General features: G+C 39.1%; 2 protein-coding genes across 3 annotated transcripts; one reads left to right on the forward strand and one right to left on the reverse strand.

Annotated features, from left to right (window-relative positions):
* Positions 1-14308: 14308 nt before the first annotated feature.
* Positions 14309-18127, forward strand: QWRF2 (QWRF motif protein (DUF566)). Its single transcript, XM_078976360.1, has 6 exons — positions 14309-16053; positions 16129-16248; positions 16339-16452; positions 16518-16607; positions 16703-16810; positions 17680-18127. Exons 1-6 carry the CDS (start codon positions 14719-14721, stop codon positions 17743-17745), a joined length of 1833 nt encoding a protein of 610 aa, XP_078832486.1. The 5' UTR covers positions 14309-14718; the 3' UTR covers positions 17746-18127.
* Positions 18128-18304: 177 nt separating this feature from the next.
* On the reverse strand, positions 18305-23146 carry LOC145018483 (phototropic-responsive NPH3 family protein NPY2-like). Of its 2 annotated transcripts, XM_078976361.1 has the most exons (6): positions 23017-23146; positions 22430-22780; positions 22149-22284; positions 21910-21979; positions 19553-20707; positions 18305-19164 (listed from the first exon to the last, which is right to left on the reverse strand). In XM_078976361.1, exons 3-6 carry the CDS (start codon positions 22208-22210, stop codon positions 18628-18630), a joined length of 1824 nt encoding a protein of 607 aa, XP_078832487.1. In that variant the 5' UTR covers positions 22211-22284; positions 22430-22780; positions 23017-23146; the 3' UTR covers positions 18305-18627. The 2 variants fall into 2 exon arrangements, with proteins under 2 accessions (XP_078832487.1, XP_078832488.1); XM_078976362.1 differs by lacking the exons at positions 22430-22780; positions 23017-23146 and having other exon boundaries at positions 22149-22421.
* Positions 23147-25116: the final 1970 nt, after the last annotated feature.

Genomic DNA, 25116 nt, shown 5'->3' on the forward strand with positions numbered 1-25116 from the left:
ACGTTGGGCGTAACATCCAGATAAGGATGCCAGCTCGCATCCAGCTGTCGCGCATGAAGTATTCTCAGAAGTGGATAAGTGTAATGCCTGTAGATCCGGGCTAGTCAATTTAAAGATAATAGGGGTCGAAAACGAATTTTTGACAAAAGATTATTTAGAATAAATAATCTTAAACAAGTTGTAGAATATGTCTCAAGGGTTTCACACATATAAATAGCGTCGGAATCCGAATTATAACGAAGAAGTTATGACCCGTCGAAGTTTATCGACGGAACCGAGATGGCACTGCGAAGACGTAAATAGTGAATTTATGATAGAACGACTTTTACCCTTAGTAATCTAAATGAAAGTCGTAGAATATGTTAACCTGAGAACGTCCATAAAAAGAACGCCAAATCTGACTTCGTATGAGGAAGTTATGATTTTTCGAAGTTTCGGCTTAGCGGTGTACAACCCGAAGTTCGAGTATTAGATCGAGCGTTTTTTAGCCGACACAACCTAAATGAGAATCGAAGATCTCATTATTAGTAGTGTAACGATAAAAAGACAGACGAAGATGGACATCGGATGAAGAAGTTATGAGATTTTAACGGACCAATCCTGTCCCGGCCTGTTAAAAATATAACTTTAAAAATAAAGTCAAAATTAGCCGACGGAGTCTAAACGAAAGTTGTAAAGTACGTCTCCACCTACGCGTGGATATAAAGAACGTCAAAAACGGAGTTCGTATGAACGAGTTACAAATTATAATAGCATATTTACGTATTAAAATAAAGTATAAATCATATATACGTACACATATATATACATATGTACATATCATTAGAAAGGTATCGACGATGCGGTCATTATAAGACTGATGTTGAGTTTTTTCGACATTAGTTTAGTACAAATATCATTAAATCTATTAAAAATAGTATTATGAAAGGGTGTTTAGTCGTTTATATAACTATAAGGTCATTAAGTAATTATGGATGGTAGTTTTTGTAAATTCAATTACTATAAATAAGAGGCTTGGAGTCTCATATTTCTTGCACCATTATCTTGATTCAAGAGTCTTTCTCTTCTTATCCCCCGAGCATTTCGGTCCCTCGTGATTCGACTTCTCTTTCTGTAGTTTTAGTATAGTAAGGTGAGCGCTGAAGCACTGCACGAATCTTTCTTAGAAAGATTCAGCGACGAAGTTCTGCCCCTGCAGAGCTCGACTCCTAGCTAAAATCCCCTTGTAAGTAAGTTATGCTTACCCTATTTTAATTATAGTTTATATTTTAAATTAGTATTGTTATTATAAATTTGTAATAAATATTTGAGCTATTATTATGACTTATATAAATGTCGTTATATTATCTTTTTAACTACTCGCGGTACGGGGAATCTGGCTTAAATGGCCGTATAGGGTTGTTGGATTTCAGAAGTGTTATACGCCAAAATGGTCTTGCCCTCCGGTGTTTTATGCCTGGCCCCTGTCTATACATAGTGGTTGGAAAGTATTGTTTAAACGCTTATATAATAATAATAATAATACTAATAATTAGTCACGGTAAATATTAGACTAAAATCTAGTGGTAATAATACTAGGTTTCGTCGCAGGAAATTATTTTAAAGTAAACGAAGCGTTGTCCGAGTACCGAGTCACCACCTTCTCAGGTGAGTGCATAGTTACTTTCATCTTACACATAGATATGAAGTGTTTTATATAAACTACGTGCTATATGTGCATATTATCTGAATATCTGTTGTCTATGCTGGATGAACATTTTTTTTATACATGTTTCAAATGATTTGAACTGCATACGTATTTTAAATATACAAGTATGTTGGGACTTAGTGCCTAATTGGACAAACACTGGTAGCTATGGACTTAGTACCTGTTAGAAATTGGTAGCTATGGACTTAGTACCTATTAGATAAACACTGGTACCTATGGATTTAGTACCCAACAGCTATGGAATTAGTGCTTTACGAACGAGCATTGGCAGCTATGGTGTAACAACGCAAATTTTCAAACAAAATTTTCATTTAAAATAAAGTGAATTATTTCAACCAAATATAATTATTCCAAATTTCATATCAAAATACAATCATAAAATCCCCAAGATCTCAAAACATCAACAGTGTGTATGTGTCATGCCGGCGCCTTCCCACGGCCCTCGCTAGTACCTGAAACACATACATGACAACTGTAAGCATAAATGCTTAGTGAGTTCCCCAGTATACTACTTACGCATATACGCCTTTCCAGGCCTTGAGATAATCGCCTTCCGGCCCATAACATATTGCCTTCCGGCCCATAAAATAATGCCTTCCGGCCCATAACATATTGCCTTCCGGCCCATAACATATTGCCTTCCGGCCCATAAACATACACAGCAATTAATACATTAATTTTAACACATATAGCACATATATCATATATCATATCCGACCTTTCAGTCACATAACATATTGCCTTCCGGCCCGTATAAACATACATAGCACGCATAGCAAATGCCTTACCATTTATAGCACGTATAACACAAATCATATCCGACCTTCCGGTCACACAGTCAAACCCTTCCGGGTACAGTATAGTGAGAAGACTCACCTCGTGGTAATGAAAACTATCAACTCTTGAAATCACTCGCACTCGATCCACTGATCTGCAGACTCCCTATAATACCATATACCCTTATTAATACTCTTATCATTCAAGACAACTGACCCTAAGAAATTATATGCAGGTCAACTCTGGTCAACGGTCAACTGGACCGGACTCGTCGAGTGCAAAGGTGACTCGACGAGTCGAGACGTCCTCTCCAACTTTCCCTGATGTTCCCTTTCTACTCGTCGAGTATCCCCCTTGACTCGACGAGATCCACGTGGAAGAATCGCGGGGCCACCCCGACTCCACTCGCCGAGTCTGAAGAACAACTCGGTGAGTCCCAGTGAATCTTCAAGCTACTCGCCGAGTCTGTTCATTGGACTCGGCGAGTCCATGCCATGCAGTCAATCAACTGCTTCCTGAAATATGTATGGTCCCGAAATACACAATCATAGGACTTTCTGGACTTCTAAACATCCTATTACTGGGGTATAAACGTTTGGGTAACAACATAATAATCCATCTAATCACCAAATGGGTTTCATAAACCCTAAATCCGTGTACACATCAAAATAACAGGAATGATCCGAAGTATTACCTGAAAAACGTACTCTCTGTGTCCCCAAACCTCAGAACTCGATCCCCTTGATCTTCCTTTGGCCAAAACCCTTCCTCTTCTTGCCTAACAAATTCTTCAAGGTTCCATTAGCCTTCACTCCTGCTCTAGATGTCCACAGACGCTTAGGTTCTTCTCAATCGGCCAAAAGACGGACAATGACGGCCTAAAAGGCGTTATATACGATCCAAAACCAAACGGCTAGGGTTTCTGCTGAACAGCGTCGACTCGCCGAGTCCATAATGGACTCGTCGAGTCCAGTCGTGAACCCGCGACCCAGTCTGTGGTCCTACTCGGCGAGTCTGGCTCCAACTCGCCGAGTCCCTTCCTAAAACACCCCAAAAACAATATTATAAAAATACCTGAAATTCCGGGCTGTTACAACTCTCCCCCACTAGGACTAGACTTCGCCCTCGAAGTCTCATTCTGCAAATAACTCCGGATGTTGCTCCCGCATCTCACGCTCCGGCTCCCAAGTCATCTCCGATCCTTTCCGGTGTTGCCACTGAACCAACACCAGAGGTACCTCCTTGTTCCTTAGAACCTTGATCTTCCGATCCCTGATAGCTACTGGTCTCTCGGCGTAATTCAGGCTCGCATCCACCTGAATATCCTCTAGTGGAACCACTGCCGATTCATCGGCTATACACTTCCTCAACTGCGATACGTGAAAGGTATTGTGGATCTGTCCCAACTCTGCTGGCAACTCCAACCGATAAGCTACCCGGCCTACCCTTGCAATCATACGAAATAGACCTATGAACCGGGGCCCCAACTTGCCCCTCTTCCTGAACCGGATCACTCCTTTCCAAGGGGAAACCTTCAAGAGAACGAAGTCGCCAACCTGAAATTCAAGCTCGGACCGGCGTCTGTCCGCATAACTCTTCTGTCGGCTCTGGGCGGTCAATGACCTCTGCCTAACCTGCTGAATCTGCTCTGTCGTCTGGAGTACGATCTCTGTACTGCCCATCACTCTCTGTCCCACCTCTCCCCAGCAAATGGGAGTCCGACACCTCCTACCATACAACAACTCAAAAGGTGGCATACCAATGCTCGAATGATGGCTGTTGTTGTAGGAAAACTCAGCCAAAGGCAAATGCGCATCCCAGCTACCCCCGAAGTCTAACACACACGCTCTAAGCATGTCTTCCAATGTCTGGATCGTCCGCTCGCTCTGACCGTCTGTCTGGGGATGGTATGCGGTACTAAAATGCAGTTTAGTACCCAGCTCCTCATGGAATTTCTTCCAGAACCTGGAAGTGAAGCGTACATCACGGTCTGAAACAATCGAAATCGGCACTCCATGCCGAGATACTACCTCTCTCACGTATAACTCCGCCAACTTCTCCGCTGATGAACTCTCGCTAATGGCAAGGAAGTGTGCACTCTTCGTCAATCTATCCACAATCACCCAAATTGCATCGACTCCCCTGGCAGTTCTCGGCAATTTGGTGATGAAATCCATAGTAATCTGTTCCCACTTCCACTCAGGAATCTCCAAGGGCTGCAACTTACCATGCGGTCTCTGGTGCTCGGCCTCAACCCTACGGCAGGTCAAACACCTCTCAACGAACCATGCGACGTCTCTCTTCATACAAGGCCACCAATATTCCTTCCTCAAGTCCAAATACATCTTCGTAGCACCGGGATGGATCGAGAATTTCGATCTATGAGCCTCCTCCATCAAAGTAGCACGCGTACCGCCCACAAATGGTACCCAAATCCGACCCTGAAACGTCAGAAGTCCTCGTCCATCCTTAACGAACTCTGAAATTAACCCAACGACCCGCTCTTCCTTCTGCATCTCGGATCTCACAACTTCGGCCTGTGCCCCACGAATAGCATCTAATACTGGAGACATCACCGTCAGTCTCAGACATACGTCTCGCAATGGAGTGCTCTCCGCCCTACGACTCAATGCATCGGCTACCACGTTAGCCTTGCCTGGGTGGTATAGGATCTCACAGTCATAATCCTTAACCACATCCAACCATCTCCTCTGACGCATATTTAGGTTTGGTTGATCCATCAAATACTTCAAACTCTTATGGTCCGTGTATATAGTACAACGAACCCCGTACAGGTAGTGACGCCAAATCTTGAGAGCGAACACTACTGCCCCCAACTCTAAGTCATGCGTGGGATATCTCGCCTCGTGAGGCTTTAATTGCCTCGATGCATAAGCTATCACATGGCCTCTCTGCATCAACACTGCACCCAGTCCCGAAATCGATGCGTCGCAATATACGACAAAATCCTCCATCCCCTCCGGGAGGGCTAATACCGGGGCTTCGCACAGTCTCTGATGTAGTGTCTCGAAGGAAGTCTGTTGCTCGGGTCCCCGTGAGAATGTAACACCCTTCCGGGTCAATCTGGTGAGCGGTACCGCGATCTTGGAGAAATCCCTAATAAACCTCCGATAGTACCCCGCCAACCCAAGGAAACTCCTGATCTCGGAAGGTGACTTCGGTGCCTCCCAACTCATCACTTCTTCCACCTTGGCCGGATCGACCAATATCCCTGCCTGATTAACAACATGTCCAAGAAATTGGACCTCCCGCAACCAGAAGTCACATTTGGAGAATTTTGCATATAGCTTCTCCGACCTCAATACCTCAAGGATCCAGCATCGGCCTGCATACCCTGTTCATGAGGTCCATGAACACTGTCGGGGCATTGGTGAGCCCGAAAGGCATCACCACGAACTCGTAATGCCCATACCGCGTCCTAAATGCTGTCTTCTGGACGTCCTCATCCCGTACTCTTACCTGATGGTACCGTGATCTCAGATCGATCTTGGAAAACCAAGATGCCCCTTGCAACTGATCGAATAAATCATCGATCCTCGGTAACGGATAGCGGTTCTTGACCGTCACCTTGTTCAACTCCCGGTAATCAATGCACATCCGGTGTGAACCATCCTTCTTCTTGACGAACAGAATCGGTGCTCCCCACGGCGAGCTGCTCGGCCGAATAAATCCCTTCCCCAGCAACTCCTGGAGTTGCGAGGACAACTCTTGCATCTCTGGAGGTGCGAGACGATAAGGCACCTTCGCAATAGGCGCAGCCCTCGAAATCAGATCGATACCAAACTCCACTTGCCTCGTAGGAGGTACTCCTGGCAAGTCCTCGGGAAAAACATCTGGAAACTCGCGCACCACTGGAACATCCTCCACTGTCCTCGGTCTCTCGGAAGCCTCCCGCGTATCCATCACATACGCCACAAAACCTCTACATCCCTGCTGTAGGCATTGCCTCGCCCTAGCGGCCGAACAAAAAGCTGATCCCGAACGGGTACCCTCGCCGTATACCGTAAGAACTCCCCCACTAGGGTCTCGTATAGTCACCAGCTGGCGCTCACAGTCGATGACAGCGCTGAATCGGCTCAACCAGTCCATGCCCACGATGACACAGACATCCCCCATCGCAATAGGAATTAGGTCAATCGGAAACGCAACCCCGAAAATCTCTAGTACGCATCCCCGAAGAACCTCCGTGGCACAAACCACCCTCTCGGCCGCTATAGAAACGCTCAGAGGCCGACTTAACGGCTCACGACTAATGCTCATATGCTGACTAAAAGCTAAAGATACAAAGGATCTACTCGCACCCGAATCAAATAACACTAGAGCAGGCATAGAGTTCACAAGAAAAGTACCTACACATACATTAACATAAGCATAACATTTCGACTTTAAAGTAAATACGTGAATTACAGCATACCTGCCACAACATCGGGCGCAGCACGGACCTCCTCCGCAGTCAGCTGAAAGGCTCTCCCGCGAGCCCTCGGGGCCTCGACCTTCGCCGGTCGAGTCTCAGTAGTCCTGGTAGTAGGTGTAGATCCCTGACGAAGCTGCGGGCACTCGGCCTTCCGATGGCCTGTCTGGTTGCAATGAAAGCAAACCATAAACCCCTTAGGGCAATCCCTGGCAATGTGTCCTTCCTTGCCACACTTGTAACAACCACCAGCTCGGCACGCCCCCTCATGACTTTTGCCGCACTTCCCGCAAGTGCGGCCCTTCTGACCTCCCGTCCTCAAATCAGCGGACTTGATCCGCTTGGCTGCCGGCTGAGACTGAGCCGGTCGTCGGTCCACCTGCCGAGACTCGGCCTCCTCCCTGGCCTGGGTCTCCAACTCGATCTCGCGCTTCCTGGCATTTGCCTGAAGCTCAGTGAAAGTACGATAGGTGGAGTTTGACACAAACTCCAGGATATCCCTCCTCAAAACGCCTAAGTACCGGCTCATCCGTGACTGCTCTGTAGACACCAGCTCGGGGCAGAACATCGCCCTCTCGTGAAACTTCCGTGTGACCACCGCAACGGAATCAGTACCCTGCTTAAGAGTCAAGAACTCCTGAATCAATCGTTCCCTCTCCACTGGGGGAACGTACTCGTCCCTGAACATGTCAGTAAACCTCTCCCATGTCACCGTTGTAATCTCCGCCAAAGTGAAGTTCGCCGTCACGAACTTCCACCAATCCTTCGCTCCCAGACGGAGCTGGTTCAAAGCGAACCGTACCCTCAGGTGCTCCGGGCATGAGCAAGTGTAGAAGCACCCTTCAATGTCGGCGATCCACCTCATCGCAGCAATCGGATCCTGCGTCCCATCGAACTCAGGGGGTTTCGTGTTGTTGAATTCCCGGAATAGCAACGAATCGCCCCCTTGCGGCCTGGCAGCGGCCACGGCTGCGGTAGCGGCAGCGGCTGCAGCCTCAGTCAGTGCGGCGTACCGCTCCTCAAACGTCTCCATCAGTGTGGTCTTAATAGACCCAAACATCTCCGGGATCTCAGCCCGGATCGCTACAGCTACCTCCTCCTGAATCATCTGACGAATATCCTCGTCGCTCACACTGCTCGAACTCGCCCCATGACGTGTGGTAACCATGATGTCTCTGAAATACAACATAAAATTATCAGAGACTCCATCAAGTACAATTGTACTCGATAACGCAACCCTACTCAGTCTCCGATATCCAGGGATTCTTACTTGGGTCTTCCACCGACCCGGTGTCTTCGGTAGTACGGGCCCAATACTACCGACCACACCGTGTCAGTATTCGTCCCAAATCTTCCTCCCCAAACCCCGAATAGTGAGTACTCTACCTCTAGTATCCACTATCTACCTGCACACTATCGAATATCTCATATAAGCAAACTCCCCAGACTAAGGCATCACAAAACAGGCCATTCTAGTCCTATCATGAATACCTAGTCTTCTAGCATGCATAACAATTCATAATTCAGTGCATAACATAACATTGTAAGGTATTCTGGGGATCTCTACCGTTCGGGCGCTGGCTGATCGTACACACTGCTCCGTTCTTGTTTACCACTTTACCATTTATAAAAATTTATGTCTTTATTATTTTTAAAAGATTTTTTTCTCAAATCCTCGGTTTGAGTTCAGTTACACCCGAAGGTACACCCGAATCCCTCAAACCTGGCTCTGATACCAATTGTAACAACGCAAATTTTCAAACAAAATTTTCATTTAAAATAAAGTGAATTATTTCAACCAAATATAATTATTCCAAATTTCATATCAAAATACAATCATAAAATCCCCAAGATCTCAAAACATCAACAGTGTGTATGTGTCATGCCGGCGCCTTCCCACGGCCCTCGCTAGTACCTGAAACACATACATGACAACTGTAAGCATAAATGCTTAGTGAGTTCCCCAGTATACTACTTACGCATATACGCCTTTCCAGGCCTTGAGATAATCGCCTTCCGGCCCATAACATATTGCCTTCCGGCCCATAAAATAATGCCTTCCGGCCCATAACATATTGCCTTCCGGCCCATAAACATACACAACAATTAATACATTAATTTTAACACATATAGCACATATATCATATATCATATCCGACCTTTCAGTCACATAACATATTGCCTTCCGGCCCGTATAAACATACATAGCACGCATAGCAAATGCCTTACCATTTATAGCACGTATAACACAAATCATATCCGACCTTCCGGTCACACAGTCAAACCCTTCCGGGTACAGTATAGTGAGAAGACTCACCTCGTGGTAATGAAAACTATCAACTCTTGAAATCACTCGCACTCGATCCACCGATCTGCAGACTCCCTATAATACCATATACCCTTATTAATACTCTTATCATTCAAGACAACTGACCCTAAGAAATTATATGCAGGTCAACTCTGGTCAACGGTCAACTGGACCGGACTCGTCGAGTGCAAAGGTGACTCGACGAGTCGAGACGTCCTCTCCAACTTTCCCTGATGTTCCCTTTCTACTCATCGAGTATCCCCCTTGACTCGACGAGATCCACGTGGAAGAATCGTGGGGCCACCCCGACTCCACTCGCCGAGTCTGAAGAACAACTCGGTGAGTCCCAGTGAATCTTCAAGCTACTCGCCGAGTCTGTTCATTGGACTCGGCGAGTCCATGCCATGCAGTCGATCAACTGCTTCCTGAAATACGTATGGTCCCGAAATACTCAATCATGGGACTTTCTGGACCTCTAAACATCCTATTACTGGGGTATAAACGTTTGGGTAACAACATAATAATCCATCTAATCACCAAATGGGTTTCATAAACCCTAAATCCGTGTACACATCAAAATAACAGGAATGATCCGAAGTATTACCTGAAAAACGTACTCTCTGTGTCCCCAAACCTCAGAACTCGATCCCCTTGATCTTCCTTTGGCCAAAACCCTTCCTCTTCTTGCCTAACAAATTCTTCAAGGTTCCAATAGCCTTCACTCCTGCTCTAGATGTCCACAGACGCTTAGGTTCTTCTCAATCGGCCAAAAGACGGACAATGACGGCCTAAAAGGCGTTATATACGATCCAAAACCAAACGGCTAGGGTTTCTGCTGAACAGCGTCAACTCGCCGAGTCCATAATGGACTCGTCGAGTCCAGTCGCGAACCCGCAACCCAGTCTGTGGTCCTACTCGGCGAGTCTGGCTCCAACTCGCCGAGTCCCTTCCTAAAACACCCCAAAAACAATATTATAAAAATACCTGAAATTCCGGGCTGTTACATATGGATTTAGTGCCAGTCATATAACTCTGGAAGCAAAGGACTTCAGAATGAACGAATGCAGGATAGATGACTCTTAGGATAGATCCTTAAGAGTAAAGAAGATAATGGAGATGAGTAATTGGGTCGATTGTTTGATTGTTTAAACATAATAATTATATTATTGTGGGTTGAAAACCCTATGTACTCACCAGGTTTCCCAACTTGATCCACTCAGTTTATTTATATTACAGGTGTTGAGATGAAGTCACATTACACTGAGAGATTAAAGAGATGTAGATCACTAGTGTAAATAAATGTAAGTTCTGTTTATGCTTATGTCTCTATATTGACGATGACATCCCAAAAGTTTTAAAACGAATTAAAAATACTTTTATTCGGAAATGCTTTAATAACGTATTTATCATGTTTTACTGGGAACAAATTCCACAACATTTTTATTAAAAGAGGTACTCTGATTTTTATAAAGCATAAACAAAATCGGTCTTTTCCAGGCCGTGAAAATGGGGATGTCACAATATGGAGCGAAGGTACGTGGGGCGTACCAACCTCGGATGCGGGGCATAGCGAAGGTCTACGTGGCTTCATCCGAAGCGATGCCTGATTTGCGATGGATGGTCCAGATGTTGCCACGTCATCGATCCGTGCCTCAACTTCACAAATCCGACTCTAAACTTCAAAAATTCATATCTTCATCATACAAGCTCTGTTTTTGACGTTCTTTATATCCACGCGAAGGCGGGAACGTACTCTACAACTTTCGTTTAGACTCCGTTGACTAATTTTGATTTATTTTAAAATTTATATTATTAACATGCCGGGACCGGTTTGGTCCATTAAAAATTCCAGGTCGTGAAAATGGGGATGTCACAATAAGGAGCGAAGGTACGTGGGGCGTACAAACCTCGGATGCGGGGCATAGCGAAGGGCTACGTGGCTTCATTCGAAGCGATGCCTGATCTGCGATGGATGGTCCAGATTTTGCCACGTCATCGATCCGTGCCTTAACTTCGCAAATCCGACTCTAAACTTCAAAAATTCATATCTTCCTCATACGAGCTGTGTTTTTGACGTTCTTTATATCCACGTGAAGGCAGGAACGTACTCTACAACTTTCGTTTAGACTCCGTTGACTAATTTTGATTTATTTTAAAAGTTATATTATTAACAGGCCGAGACCGGTTTGGTCCATTAAAAATTCATAATTTTTTCATCCGACGTCCGTTTTCTTCCATATTTTTATTGTTATGCTACTCTTAACGGGATCTTTGATTCTCATTTAGGTTGTGTCGGCTAAAAACAACTCGATCTAATATTCAAACTTCGGGTTGTACACTACTACGCCGAAACTTTGAAAAATCATAACTTCCTCATACGAAGTCAGATTTGGGCGTTCTTTTTATGGACGCTCTTGGTTTAATATATTCTACGACTTTCGTTTAGATCACTAAGGCTAAAAGTCGCTCTATGGTAGATTCACTATTTACGCTTCTTGGTATTGTGTCGGTTCCGTCGCAAAACTTCAACGGGTCATAACTTTTTCGTTATAACTCGGATTTCAGCGTTCTTTATATCCCCGAAATCCTTGTTTCGACCTCTACAACTTTATGTAAAGATATCAGACTTATCTCACATTTTAAATTTGACGTTTATTTTTATCCTTTATTAATTATATCTTTATAATTAAGTAATAAGCACACAAATATACATAAATCACATAGAATTCAAATATTTTATCTTTATTACTTCAAAAAGAGTTAAAATAGTTGACCTAGACTATTACATCGCCAAAAAATACTTAGCCCTGAAACCCGGACGTTACAGTAGATTACAATATGATCACACTAAAACAACATAATTTCAATCCCTCATAATCAACTGAGTTTAATCAATAACTAATTCTATTAAACATTTCATCTAACACATGGTATGCGAAATCGACCTAAAAATAAAGTTGGATGAAATTGCAATACCTGTCCAATTCATATGTTGATTCTTCAATCCTTAACCACTGTTAGTACAAAAGAACCATAGTTGCAATAAACCCATATCGAATTGCCAAACTCATCATATAAACAACAAAACAAACAGAAATAATACATGAATAAGTAATGGACTCAATAACTTATCCGCGACGATCTGCACTGTGAAGCTTATCTTGGATTTCCTCAATAATAGAAGGAGAAGTAGAAGCAAGGCTTCTTTTCAAATGTTGCTTGGCATTCCCTTCGTCTGATTTCGGGGCTACTTCTAATCGGAGGTGAGGCATCAATCGATTTATGGTTACTCCTTATGTAAACAACGATCAATTCATAGGAACCCTGTGACGAATATGTTGCAGGGATGATGCAAAATCAGGGAAGCAAGTGATGTCTAAATTAGGGAAAATATGGAAGAAGTGGAGAAGATAACGATGAAAAGTGAAATCGATGTAGAGGCGGTGGGTCTGTGATTATTTGATGGTCAATTGAGAATATGAAGACATCGGTCAATGGTGGTGAAGGATATTATTGGACGAGAAGAGTAACAGTGTGTAATTAAGTGAGGGAGGTGGTGAACGGACGAATATTTGTACCCAGGAACCAAAGGCGGTAGACATTCACAAAAACCAAATGACGAAGCAAAGGACCCAAAAACAAACCCCTAAAAAATAGCATGGCTAAAGTTAAATAAAAGGAAGTTTTGTGAAAAAAAATGAAAAAAAGGGAAACCTTACTCTTGGTAAGGTTCCTTACAATTAACCTTATATATAATTAAACTAACTTTTATATACTATCTTTCTTTTTATAAGGATAATTATTTTTTAATTTAAAAAAAAAAATAACCTTTTTTCTAATTGTCTTATTCAGATATGTTTTGAAAATTTTGATTTTTTTCATTTATAATATTATTTAAAAAAATCTCTTTATTTATTTCCAAGATGTTCTGAAATGTTTAATATCATCGTTTATTCAAGAAAATGTATAATTTTAAGTCGTTTTATCTCACACACACACACATATATATATATAGGTTCATTCGAAAACATAAATATTTTGCGAAAATACGAAAACAGATTTGATCATATAAAATCAAACATATGTACTTTAAAAATTAAATTTATTAGCAATAGTGATAAAGATAATAAATTTACATTGAATGCTGTTATAATAATATAGATTTAAAGATAGTTTTGACAATCGTTTTTTTCTACGTTTTTAACCACTTTTAAATTCAAGTTTTCATAAGAAAAATCTCAAAAAAATGTCTTGCTAATATGAAAGTATTTCTAATGTATCATTGATTATCAACGTGTAGTTTAAAGTTTAGTTGAATTCTTGTCCAAAATATAAGGTTAAGGTGGTACAATATCATATGTTTTTCTTGTTTTCGAATTTTCGTAAATTATTCTCATTTTCACGTGTGTGTGTATATATATACACACACACACACACACACACACATATATATATATATATAAACTTTTTATTAGATTTTAATAAAAAATAAATATATATATATATATATACATATATATATATATATAAACTTTTTATTAGATTTTAATAAAAAATAAAGCTTTTGTTTTTAAAATTCCGAATTTTTCATCGAATTTCAGACTTCTTATAAAATTCTGAATTTTTTTTCTTCTCTCAAACTTTGAAACTTCGGTTTGAAATCCGGAATATCAATATAAATGTATTTTTTTTTTTGGCACAAAAATACTTATTATTAGTTCATAATACTCTGGTCCGGACTTCTTGTTATTTTATAATTGTTTTTCCTTTAAACTAATTTGGTTAGTTTAGTTAATAAACCAACATAAAATGTTGCAATTTGAATGGAAAAATAGATAAATTAAAACTTCACTTAAAAATGTTAAACTTGTTAAACAAGTTAAAGTACAAACATTATGACTGTTTGATTTCTAAGAAACATTATAAAGTATAAACTATAAAGAATAAATTAAATGATCAAAATTTTATTTGTGTAAATAACAAATTAAATATTATAATCTAAAGGGTAAACGGACAGAGTAGACTCCCATAGTTTTTGTTTTGTTGCAACATTTAAAAGATAATTTAATTTGTTTAGCGTAAGGTTTCTCCAAGATTCACAGATACCAAAACACCCCCTTCCCCCACCCCACTCACCATAACAACTGTTCTTCTTTCTATCCCCACTTTTTTTTCCAAATCTCACCACCACTCCCTCTTCTCTCTCCCTCACTGTAACACAGCCAAAAAGCTTCTGCCTTCCCTCTGAATCTTCAATTCCATCACTGTACTATCGATACCACTGTGTGTCTGGTGTTGCAGAACCATCGCCATTGTTGGAAATTTCAAAGAACCATTCGCGGATTTCATGAGTTTATGGTAGTTGTTGATCTTTGTCTTTGCAGGGGTTTGGATTTCTTGAGGATAAATGGGGGTTTTGTGATCTTTTATTTGGTGTAAATCGACAATGTGAGGTGAGTTTTGAAGATTTCCATTTGGGTTTTTCATTTTGTGATGATGGTGGCTGCGATTTCTGAAACAACAAACCAATCAAGACCACCGTTGTTACCTTCCGAGAAAGATAATGGAATCATCGGCCCTAATAAACCAACAAGACCTAAATCGAGACAAGTTTCTTCAAGGTACTTATCCCCTTCCCCTTCTCCTTCCCCTTCAACTTCTTCGAATTCCTCGTCGTTACCGACACCGACGCCTTCACGACGCTTCCCATCTCCTCTCGTTTCGAGAAATTCGACTACTCCGGCAGCAAAACGGTCTGTTTCCGCCGACCGGAGACGATCCACTCGACCGGATCTTAACTTGAAATCTAACAATGCCGGCGGTGCCGGCGAGGTGTCGGCGGCCACTAAACTTTTAGTAACATCCACACGAAGTTTATCCGTTTCCTTTCAAGGCGAAGCGTTTTCATTACCGATTAGCAAAACTAAAGCAACCCCCACTTCCCCTAACTCAACTACTTTCCGAAAGGGTACCCCTGAAAGAAAAAGAACCGGTACCCCTTTACGAGTCGGAGATCACGCCGAGAATACAAAACCCGGAGATCAACACCGGTGGCCGGCGAGAACTCGTCAATCAAATCAAACCGTTTTATCAAAAAGTTTGAGTTTAGATTGCGGGGTTGAAAAGAGCAACATAATCGGATCTGGGAATGTAATCAGAGCTTTACATCAATCCATGAACATGGATTCCAGAAGGGCATCAGTCGATGGTGTTCATGGTGGGAGATTATCACTAGATTTAGGTAATTCCATACTTTCAAACCCAATTCAACAAAACCCAAATGGGAATTCCTCCGATACCGATAGCGTCTCATCTGGTAGCACATCTGGAATCCAAGAAACAAACCGGAATGGAACCAGAGGGGTAGTTATGTCCGCTAAATTTTGGCAAGAAACAAGTAGTCGAATGAGAAGATTACAAGATTCAAGTAGTGGAACTAGTCCAGGATCAAAACTAGTGACACCATCAAAATTAGCAAAGAAATTTTCAAACGATGGACCATTATTATCACCAAGAACAATGGCTTCTTCACCTAATAGAATGAGACCTTCATCACCGAGTAAGCTGATGACATCATCAGTAACATCATCGCCATGTAGGGGTATGATTAGTCCAAGAAGGAATTCGGTTTCTGGGATTGTTACTAGTGGATTTGGTGAAACCCCTTCTGTTCTAAGTTTCGCAGTTGATGTTAGAAGAGGGAAAGTTGGTGAAAATCGGATTGTGGATGCACATTTATTGAGGCTTTTTTATAATCGACAGTTACAATGGAGGTTTGTTAATGCTAGGAATGAAGATACATTATTAAAACAAAGATGTGGATCAGAGGTATGATTAAATCTTTTGTTTATGTTAATTCTTAACATTCAAAGCAAATATTTGAATCTTTTGCTTTGTGTTCAGAAAAATCTATGGAATGCATGGATTACAATCTCTGATTTACGTGACTCAGTCACCAAAAAAAGACATAGATTACAGTTACTGAAGCAAAAACTTAAGTTAGCCTCCATTCTCAAGGAACAAGTAAGTTTTTTATTTATTTTTATTTAATAAATAATATGGTTTATTTGATAAAAAGAAAAACCTTAAAAGTCTTGTTATTTGTAAACATAGATAGATTTTTTGGAAGATTGGGCTTCTTTAGATAAAGATCATTCGATATCATTACTTGGAGCAATTGAAGCTTTAAAAGCCAGCACTCTTCGCCTCCCTGTTGGTGGAGCAATAGTACGTGATTTTACCATTTTACCCTTCTCATTTCAAAGTTTGACATTGGTGTTGATTTTTTTCAGGCTGATCTTCAGAGCATGAAAGATGTTATAAGTTCAGCACTTGAAGTGATGCAGACATTGTGTTTGTCGATATGCTCGCTTTGTGTGAAGGTGATTAAATCTATAAATAGGTCCAAAGTATAAGGGCTTTTATGTCATTTAAAAAAAATAAAAGATTTCTAAAAAAGGTATTTGAAAATTATTAGGTGGAGGAAGCAAATTCAATGGTCAGTGAGCTTGCAAGTGTGTGTGCAAAAGAGCAAGCTTTGCTTAGGATTTGCAAAGGCTTATTGTCGATGTTAGCAGCCCTCAAGGTAAATTTTGGTTTCTTTTTAGAGTAAATTACGTTTCTGGTCCCTGAGTATAGTTGATTTTTGCAATTTTGGCCCTTATTTTGACGTTTTGTAATTATTGTGGTACTAGAGATTAAAATTGAAAAAAAAGCATACCACATGGATCAAAGTTGTTCTTATCGTTAATTTTTAAATAAAGGTTTATAGCATTTTATGTGCGCGTATGTTTTTTAGAACTTATAATATTGTGTTGCAATAAATAAAAGTATGAACAACAACGAATATATGCACATAGAAAATGCTATAAACCATATTTAAAAAAAGAAAAGATAATTACAGACTTGGTCCTTGTGGTAAACTGTTTTTTTCCAGTTTTGGTCCAAGGGCAAAATGGTATTTTGTAAAAGTTTTAAGAGATAAGCTGAGGAAACTTGAAAATAAATAAATAATGACCAAATTTGCAAGAGAATTTTTTGTGATAAAAAATTGCCAAAATCTACTTGTACTTAAGGACCAAAAATGTAATGTGCTCTTCTTATTACATTATTGTACATTCACTTTTTTCTTTCTAAGAAAATAGACTTCCATAACTCTACCAATTATAGCATTGTTTTTTTTTTATTTTTTTTTTTTAATTAAGACAATATACTTATTTTAGCATTGTACTTTTTTATTGCATTATTGTATTTCCACTTTTTTCTTCTTAACACAATCTACTTTGATAACTCCCCCAATTATGCAATAGTGGAATTAAACTTCTAATCTTTTTCTTATTAAGACATTATAATTCAAAAAATCTACTTACTTTGATGAAATTACATAACATTATATAATTATATAACCCTCTTTTTCTTTTATAATAATAATAATTTTGTTAACGAATCCAACAGGTGAAAGATTGTAGTTTGCGAACACATATGTTACAAACAAAGTGTGTGAAGAAATCACATTTGTAGAATTGATCTTTTAATTCAAGAAATTGCTAACATTACATCAAGTGAAGAATGGAGTTTCCGAAGGTAATAAAGTAAAGTAGATGACTTTTTGGCTTGTGGCTTTCGGGTTTTCTTTTTTTCTTTTTTGTTTGGGGAATTTGCTGTGTATTTTCTTGAGATTTGCAAGTGAAAGAAAATGTAGTTTGTTTCTAACTAATGTAGTTTTTTTTTTTTTTTACACTCTTATGTATATATTATATAGGGATATGTAATTTCACTTATTTAATTCTCATGTAATTTGGTAAAGTTTGAACATTGAGCATTAAGAGCCTTTAGTGCTTTTTGGGTTGTGCTTTGCTGCAATTTAATGGTACCATTTTTGAAGCTACCACCATTAATGAAACATAGACTTCTTGCAAATTTGCAACTATCGAGAGCTTTGATTTCAGTCGAATAGGGTTCTTATCCCATTCATCTAAATTGATTACATAATTTTGATTTCAGTCGAATACGGTTCTTATCCCATTCATCTAAATTGATTACATAATTTTGATTTCAGTCGAATACGGTTCTTATCCCATTCATCTAAATTGATTACATGATTTGATATTACGCCAAAAGACTATTACATGCTTTGTATCTTTCTTTTTGCTCACAATGTAAAGATGTCCGCTAAGTGTTTGATGAAATGCTTAATCCTCCTAAGATAGAATATGCCCACCAGGGTTTTTAACCCCATTTGTCTAAATTGATTACATAATTTGATAATAAACTCCCCAAAGCCCAAAAGACTACTACATTTTTGCTTTTCCTGTATTTAATACTACATACATGCTTGAAGATCTTGTTGCTCAAAAGTATAAAAGATGCCCACCAAGTGTTCGATAAAATGCCAAAGCCATCTTAAGACGCTGAATATCTCCCTTTTCTTGAAGGGGTTGACTTAGATTCATCAGGATTAGCAGAACCAAGACTCTCAGATGAATCAGACCCACTATTCTCCTTAATTCCACCTTTACTTGACCAAATCTTTGAGAGTATTTTCTTAGTTGAAAGCAGCCCTTTGACTCTAGGAACCGAAGCTTTATCCGATACAGTATTCTTATGGCCATGGTGGCTCATTCTTAAGGCTGCAAGTTCCTCCTTCAACGCCTTGAGTTCTTCAGCTGTTGCCACACCATCCCAATCATCTTCTTGATTTGTTGCAGGTCTTCCATGGGAGGAAACATTGAGAGCTTTTATTGATTTGGGAAGATCTGGAGTGCTGCTGCCTGATGAGGTGGCAGCTCGAGCTTGCTCGAAGAAAAGGACTTGAACTGTGACACGTAACGGGAGCCGCTCATTTTGAACTGCGTGCATACATGCATCTACCGAAAGTTTCTTGCAATCCATTAATTTGCATATTCTCTTTCTTTCACTCTTAGTGATCCCTTGATGTGTCTGCATAACATGACACTATTAGTACGCAGCATATGAGATGTAAATCAAGTATACTTCTGGCATAAAGACCATATGCCCAAAAGGAGCTTAATCAACATTAGAATTAAATTTCTAACCGATTAAGCTTCTTTTATAGCCAATGAGCCCTTATGTCAGCCACCTGCTGACATAATGGCCCACTGGCCACGAGGAACCTAATTCATAGTGGAATTAGATCTCCAACATTAACATGTAAATCAAGTATACAACAAATCCCACTAGATGGCTGAGGTCAAATCCACATTGGAACCCTAAACCTTTTGTGCAAGTAAAATATATCCTAGAACAAATTGTACAAATTCTAATGCATAGATTACAAGTTGAAAGAAGAGGGATCAATTTTTTTTACCTTGAGATACATATCAATGGCGCGATACAACCCATCGTGAGAAGGTCTAGAGAAACCATTCACCATCTCTGCAAGATCAACAAACATCCCTAAAGGCAAATTTGGATCTTTTGATATTTCAGTCAAATAAGAGTCAACCAATTTAACCACCATCAACTTTGAAGCTTCCGATAAAATCCCTCCCATTTCTTGACCTCCATCTTCAAATTCACCATTATGATCTTGAACAATAAACTCTTTAACAATTTCTTGAACTATATTCACATCATAAATGATGCTTTCAGATTCGCCTTCTTTCATTTTAATCAAAAGATCTTCAACACTCGCCTCCTCTAATTGTTGACCAATCCTTTTGACCAATTCCCTTTTCGCCATTTCACCCGAATCAACAACAATCGCCATTTTCAACAATTTTACCAAAAAACCACACGAAACACTCCCTTTTTCGGATGGCAATAACCAAGAAATAATCTCAATAACAGACCGAGCTTTTATAACATCATTTTCATGTACAACACCATGATTAAAACCTGGTAATCTTCTTAAAGCAAACGCTTTTAACCCTTCACCAATCACTTCATTACATATCAAACCCTTATTTTTTATACACACAAGAACCCGTTTATATAAACCGATTTCCAACTCAGCCAAATCCTCAACCCACCAATCTTTTGGAACCATTCGTGTTCTAACCCCGAATTCATTCGCGTTTTCTTCCGGAAGCTTCTTACGGTTATAAGTATACGACCAATCAACCTTTGACAGATCAACCGAAGCCTTGGAGGCTATGGAGTTGATGCAAAGGTTGACTAGTTTTGGTTCTTCTGACAATGATGTCATGTTTTTTGTGGTTTGAAGTACTATGATTGAATCTTTCCAACTTCTAAAGATACTTGTGTTGAGGAAAACACTTAGTTTGTATACGAGGTTTCCTTTTTCAACTGTTTCGTGCATTTCGAGGTAATCGGCTGCACAATATGTGGAGATAACATTGTACGCGTTTAAGGTAACCGTCATACCATAACAGAATTTGGCACATATTTCGAATGCAGTGGGCCCCCCTGGGATTTCATTAATATCGATTTCGCCCCCTTCACCTTCGGTTGTGCCTCTGATTAGTTTTTGTAAGCGACCACTTTTTGATAAAAGAGGGAACTGAAAATGAAAATGAAAATGGAAATCAATGTTATGGAATGTACAAAAAAATGTGATTTTGTAATTTTTTTCTTGATAGCAACGGATTTTGATTCTGTTGCTAAAATATTTATGGTTGCAAGTTTGAGAATTCGAGTAATATGTTGATAAAAGATTGTTATATGGTATTTTAAGCTATTGGTAGAAAATAAAATTACATAAAAAGACATAAAACTTAAAACTGAAGCATTAAAGCAAAAAGCTGAAACTCTTAAAACTTGCTTGAAATAACTTTTTGATTATGATATTTTTGTTTTAAAATAGAAGATTTAAGTTTTTAATCGCAAATAAAGTTCTTTTCTTTAATTTTAAATTTTTTAAAGTTAAAAGTTAACCTTCTTCTAAAAGCTCTTAAAAACCAAACACAAGTACCAATTTCTTGTACCAAAAAATTAATACGTTGATAGAAGATTGTAATATGATATTAAATGTAAAACCATCAACAACAAATTACCCAATTTCCAGCACCAAAATCAGTATAATTGTTTGTGCAAAACAATTATAACCGTTATATACTATTTTTAGCATAAAAAATGTTGTTTTTGCTGACTAAAATAGATTTAAATAAAGACCTCATGTTTATCGGATTTTTACAAATTTGACTATTTTTTTATTGTAAAATCTCACACCTTGTTAATTGCGTTTTATTATTAGATTACAAGTATTATAATACGGGAAAATGTCATGAATAACCATCAATAACATTATATATGCTTTTAACTCAACTAAAAAGCAAATAAAATGTTATTGGTAATCTTATGACCTTTTCCTATACTATATGTTTTATTCAGATAAGCTTTTTTTTAAATGTTAAATGAGTTTGATACATGAAAATAAAATTTAATATTATTATATAACTTTATAATCAATAAATAAGTATTACATATAAACTATATAATAAAGTCTAAATGTATAAAACTCAAATTCAAAGTTTTACACAAAAATTGATATAACTATATAATATAACAATCATACTTAAGATTCTACACTTCACTTTTACCATCAACAAAACGGCAACGTATTGAAGATGCCCATACGACTACCTACGGATTCGTGTTAAGCTAAAGATAGATTCATTAACTCTAGATAGGAGTTCATATTAACTTCTTGCATTAAAATATGTTTTTATTTAATATTAATATCTTTGTAGTAGATCAGCATACCTTGTGTAGATAGAACTTTGAATCTCCTACGTTGATGATGACGTCAGTTTCCAACTCCGAAGTAACATACCTAACAAACCATAGGTATTCAATTCGTTACTCACAAGTCATAATCAATCACATAAACATAAAGAAAAGGGCCCATTTGTACTTTGAAGTTTGAATCAGTTATCAAACAATTACATGAAGAAAATAATCAAAATAAAACGAAATACATCTGAAATGTAATGAAATTTTACCAGACATTATCGCCATCTTTCTGAAACAAATCAGGTTTTGATCCAAGTTTCATGAACTTCATCTTCAACTCCTTCTATAATCCACTTGCGTTCATCTAGCTTGTGAGTGAGTTGTTTTGATGAATATATTTTGTGGCTTTTGTTCAAAGAGAAAGAAATGAGATCTCAGAAATGGGTATTGAATATATACTTCTTGATATAAGAATCTTTGACACTGTGTCAAAAATAAAAGATCTAGAGAGAGAAAATGTAGAGAGAGAGAGAAAAGAAAATGGTGATACCTTTTAAATTGTTGTTAATAAGTTGAAGATGAAGAAGAAGAGAGAGAGAGAGAGAGAGAGAGAGATACAATGTGTCCTAGTTCAGCGGCAAACCCCACGGAGTCCGGGCAACCCGGTCAGCTTAGGAGACATGCCCAACAGTAACACACACTCTTCCACACTAAATTATTCTTTCTCTCTCTAGAAATACCAGTAGAGAGAGAAACAAGGACACCCAACAAGCACAAATCTGACTCCACCTCTTTATTTTCTTTGATTAATTAAAATACGATGAAATAAAAATAAAATCTTGAAGGTTCGGTTTGAGATTGAAGAAATAGTAAAATAGTTTCAAGTGAAGATGGGGAAAACCTGCAAAATGGAAAGAACAGATATCAAATAACGATCAAAACTGTAGACAAACAGCATCTTTTACTCTGTTTTATTTTTCTTGCAAAAAGATAACATAAAATAAGAGAAAAACATAATTAGTTAGCAAGAAAATCCATTTGAAATCTTGAAACTTCGTAAACAGAATCAAATTCCAAATCTTGCATGTAACCCACTTGAAATTGCGACTCGAGAAACTAAACCCATCATTTTTTTACCTTTTTTAGCTGCATGAATTTGTATTGAGAAATAATCTATGCATATGGTGTGTTTAGAGAGAGAGAGATTTGTGTGTATATATAATCGCACACAGAAACACATGTAAATAGGTGTGGATATCGGTGAAAAAGGGTAAAAATGACAAAAGTGATACGAAAATGGACCCATCAAGAAATGAAACCAGATAACACAGGGAACAACAAAAGGGTGCAAGAAAGACAACCCCCTAAGGAAAAGACGAAAACACCCCTTGAAAAAAGACAAGTTATTTTCGAATATTAAGAACACAAATCCAATATTACACCAATAACCAATTTCACTACCTGCTTTAGTGTTTGTCCAATTTCGTAAAGATCAACCCAAAAACACAAGATCACAAGAACCATCTTTCAAGTAGGAAAAAAGACAGAATCTTTCCCTTTTAAATGGGTGTTTACATCAATTACAGATTAATTATTTTTTTTATACATATAAAGATTAAAAAAGAAATGGAAATGAAAGCTTTTTACCTTTGAGTTGTTCATTGAATGAAGTTTTGGTGGTATTTTTGCAGAGTTCGAGAAGAGGGAAATGTAGTTATTTAGATGAAGATTGCACGCCAGTGCTGACACTCAGCTTTTTTGCTCATTCTTTAAGGTTAAACATCATAACTTGTAAAATGAAAGTAACAGTACTATATCGTATGGTTGGAATTGTATTTTAATTCGGAATATAAATGTGAAGAAGCAAAACCTTGGGGTAAAACCATAATTTAATTGCTTGAACTTTGAAATTGATATAGGGTCCTCAATACCATAACCAAAACCAAATTTCATTTTTCATGTTTAATTACTATATTTTTTAACATTATTTACCGGTGAATTTGTTTTTTATGTTCAAAAAAATATTATTATGAACGATTATTAGACTAGCATGAACTATATTACACTTTGTAACACTCAAAATCAGAAAGGCTAAGAGGGGAAAGGAAAACCCTAAGTCAAGGGGTCAACTCGTCGAGTCCATAGGTGAACTCGACGAGTCGGAACGGGATCCGGGTTATGGAATAAGTGACCGACTCAACGAGTCGGAAAGTGGACTCGACGAGTCTGGTCTGATCGAGGAAAGCCCTAATCCGAGGGTTTGCACGTCCTCTCCTTAGTCCCCATTGTCGGCCAGAAGCTGCTATACACGATTCCAAACCCTAGTTGAGTGAGAGAAGGAAGGAAGTGGGTTTGAGGCTTTTGCAAGAGGAAGGTTTGGAGGATTTGACCAATAATGTAACACTCAAAATCAGAAAGACCAAGAAAGGAAAGAAAACCCTAAGTCAAAGGGTCAACTCGCCGAGTCCAGGGAGGAACTCGACGAGTCAGAGCGGGATCCAGGGGATCGATTAAGTAACCGACTCGGCGAGTCGGCAGAGGACTCGGCGAGTCCGGTCTGAAGAGGGGAACCCTAAATCCGGGACTTTGTGCACTATTTAAGCATCTCATTCTCTCCCTTAGGGTTCCTTGTAGCCTCTCTTATGCAGAATACGAAACCCTAAGCCTCCATTGTTGCACATTCAAGCTTTTTTGCCATTTTGGGTGATTTGAAGGAAGAAGGTAGAAGGGAACCATTGGGGATTCAAGGAGTGGCAGTAGATCCAGAGTTTGTGGGATTTTTCAGAGCATTTGAAGGTAATGAGTCGCTACCTTCACTCTTTTGCATATAGATCAACCTTTAACATGAGATTTGGGGCTTTAAGGGCAAGTTTAAGAACCATTTCGAGTTAGATGCCCCGATCTGAAGTTGCTACTTCAGATCTAAGTGTATCTTGGCTTAGAGAATCATAAAGCATCAGTCTATGGGTTGATTGTAAAGCCTCCTTGTCTTAAACCGTAGTTTATAGTGTTTTGAGCCTAGATCTCCTTAGCTACACATAAAGTTTGCCACTTTACATGAGGAATACGCTTTAGAATAGTGGATCTGCAGTTTGGAGTCCATGCATGACTCAAAATACTCTGAATGTTTGAAGGGCTGAATAGACTCGGCGAGTCCTTCGAGTGGACTCGGTGAGTCTGTTCTTGGACTCGGCAAGTCAAGTCGTGAAACCCCAAACCCTTCGGGTTAAGACTCGG

This window comes from Lactuca saligna, chromosome 9 (assembly GCF_052625555.1).
Source record: "Lactuca saligna cultivar CGN05327 chromosome 9, ASM5262555v1, whole genome shotgun sequence".
In the NCBI taxonomy this organism is placed as follows: Eukaryota; Viridiplantae; Streptophyta; class Magnoliopsida; order Asterales; family Asteraceae; genus Lactuca; species Lactuca saligna.

What these genes read in the sequence shown, in the direction of transcription:
- QWRF2 (XM_078976360.1), top strand. Translation starts at nt 14,719, where the DNA reads ATGATGGTGGCTGCGATTTCTGAAACAACAAACCAATCAAGACCACCG. An exon ending in TCCCTGTTGGTGGAGCAATA is followed by an intron (nt 16,453 to 16,517) that starts GTACGTGATTTT and finishes GATTTTTTTCAG; the next exon opens with GCTGATCTTCAGAGCATGAA. An exon ending in CGATGTTAGCAGCCCTCAAG is followed by an intron (nt 16,811 to 17,679) that starts GTAAATTTTGGT and finishes CGAATCCAACAG; the next exon opens with GTGAAAGATTGTAGTTTGCG.
- LOC145018483 (XM_078976361.1), bottom strand. Translation starts at nt 22,210, where the DNA reads ATGAAGTTCATGAAACTTGGATCAAAACCTGATTTGTTTCAGAAAGAT. An exon ending in AAAGATGGCGATAATGTCTG is followed by an intron (nt 21,980 to 22,148) that starts GTAAAATTTCAT and finishes ATGGTTTGTTAG; the next exon opens with GTATGTTACTTCGGAGTTGG. An exon ending in CCATTGATATGTATCTCAAG is followed by an intron (nt 19,165 to 19,552) that starts GTAAAAAAAATT and finishes CATGTTATGCAG; the next exon opens with ACACATCAAGGGATCACTAA.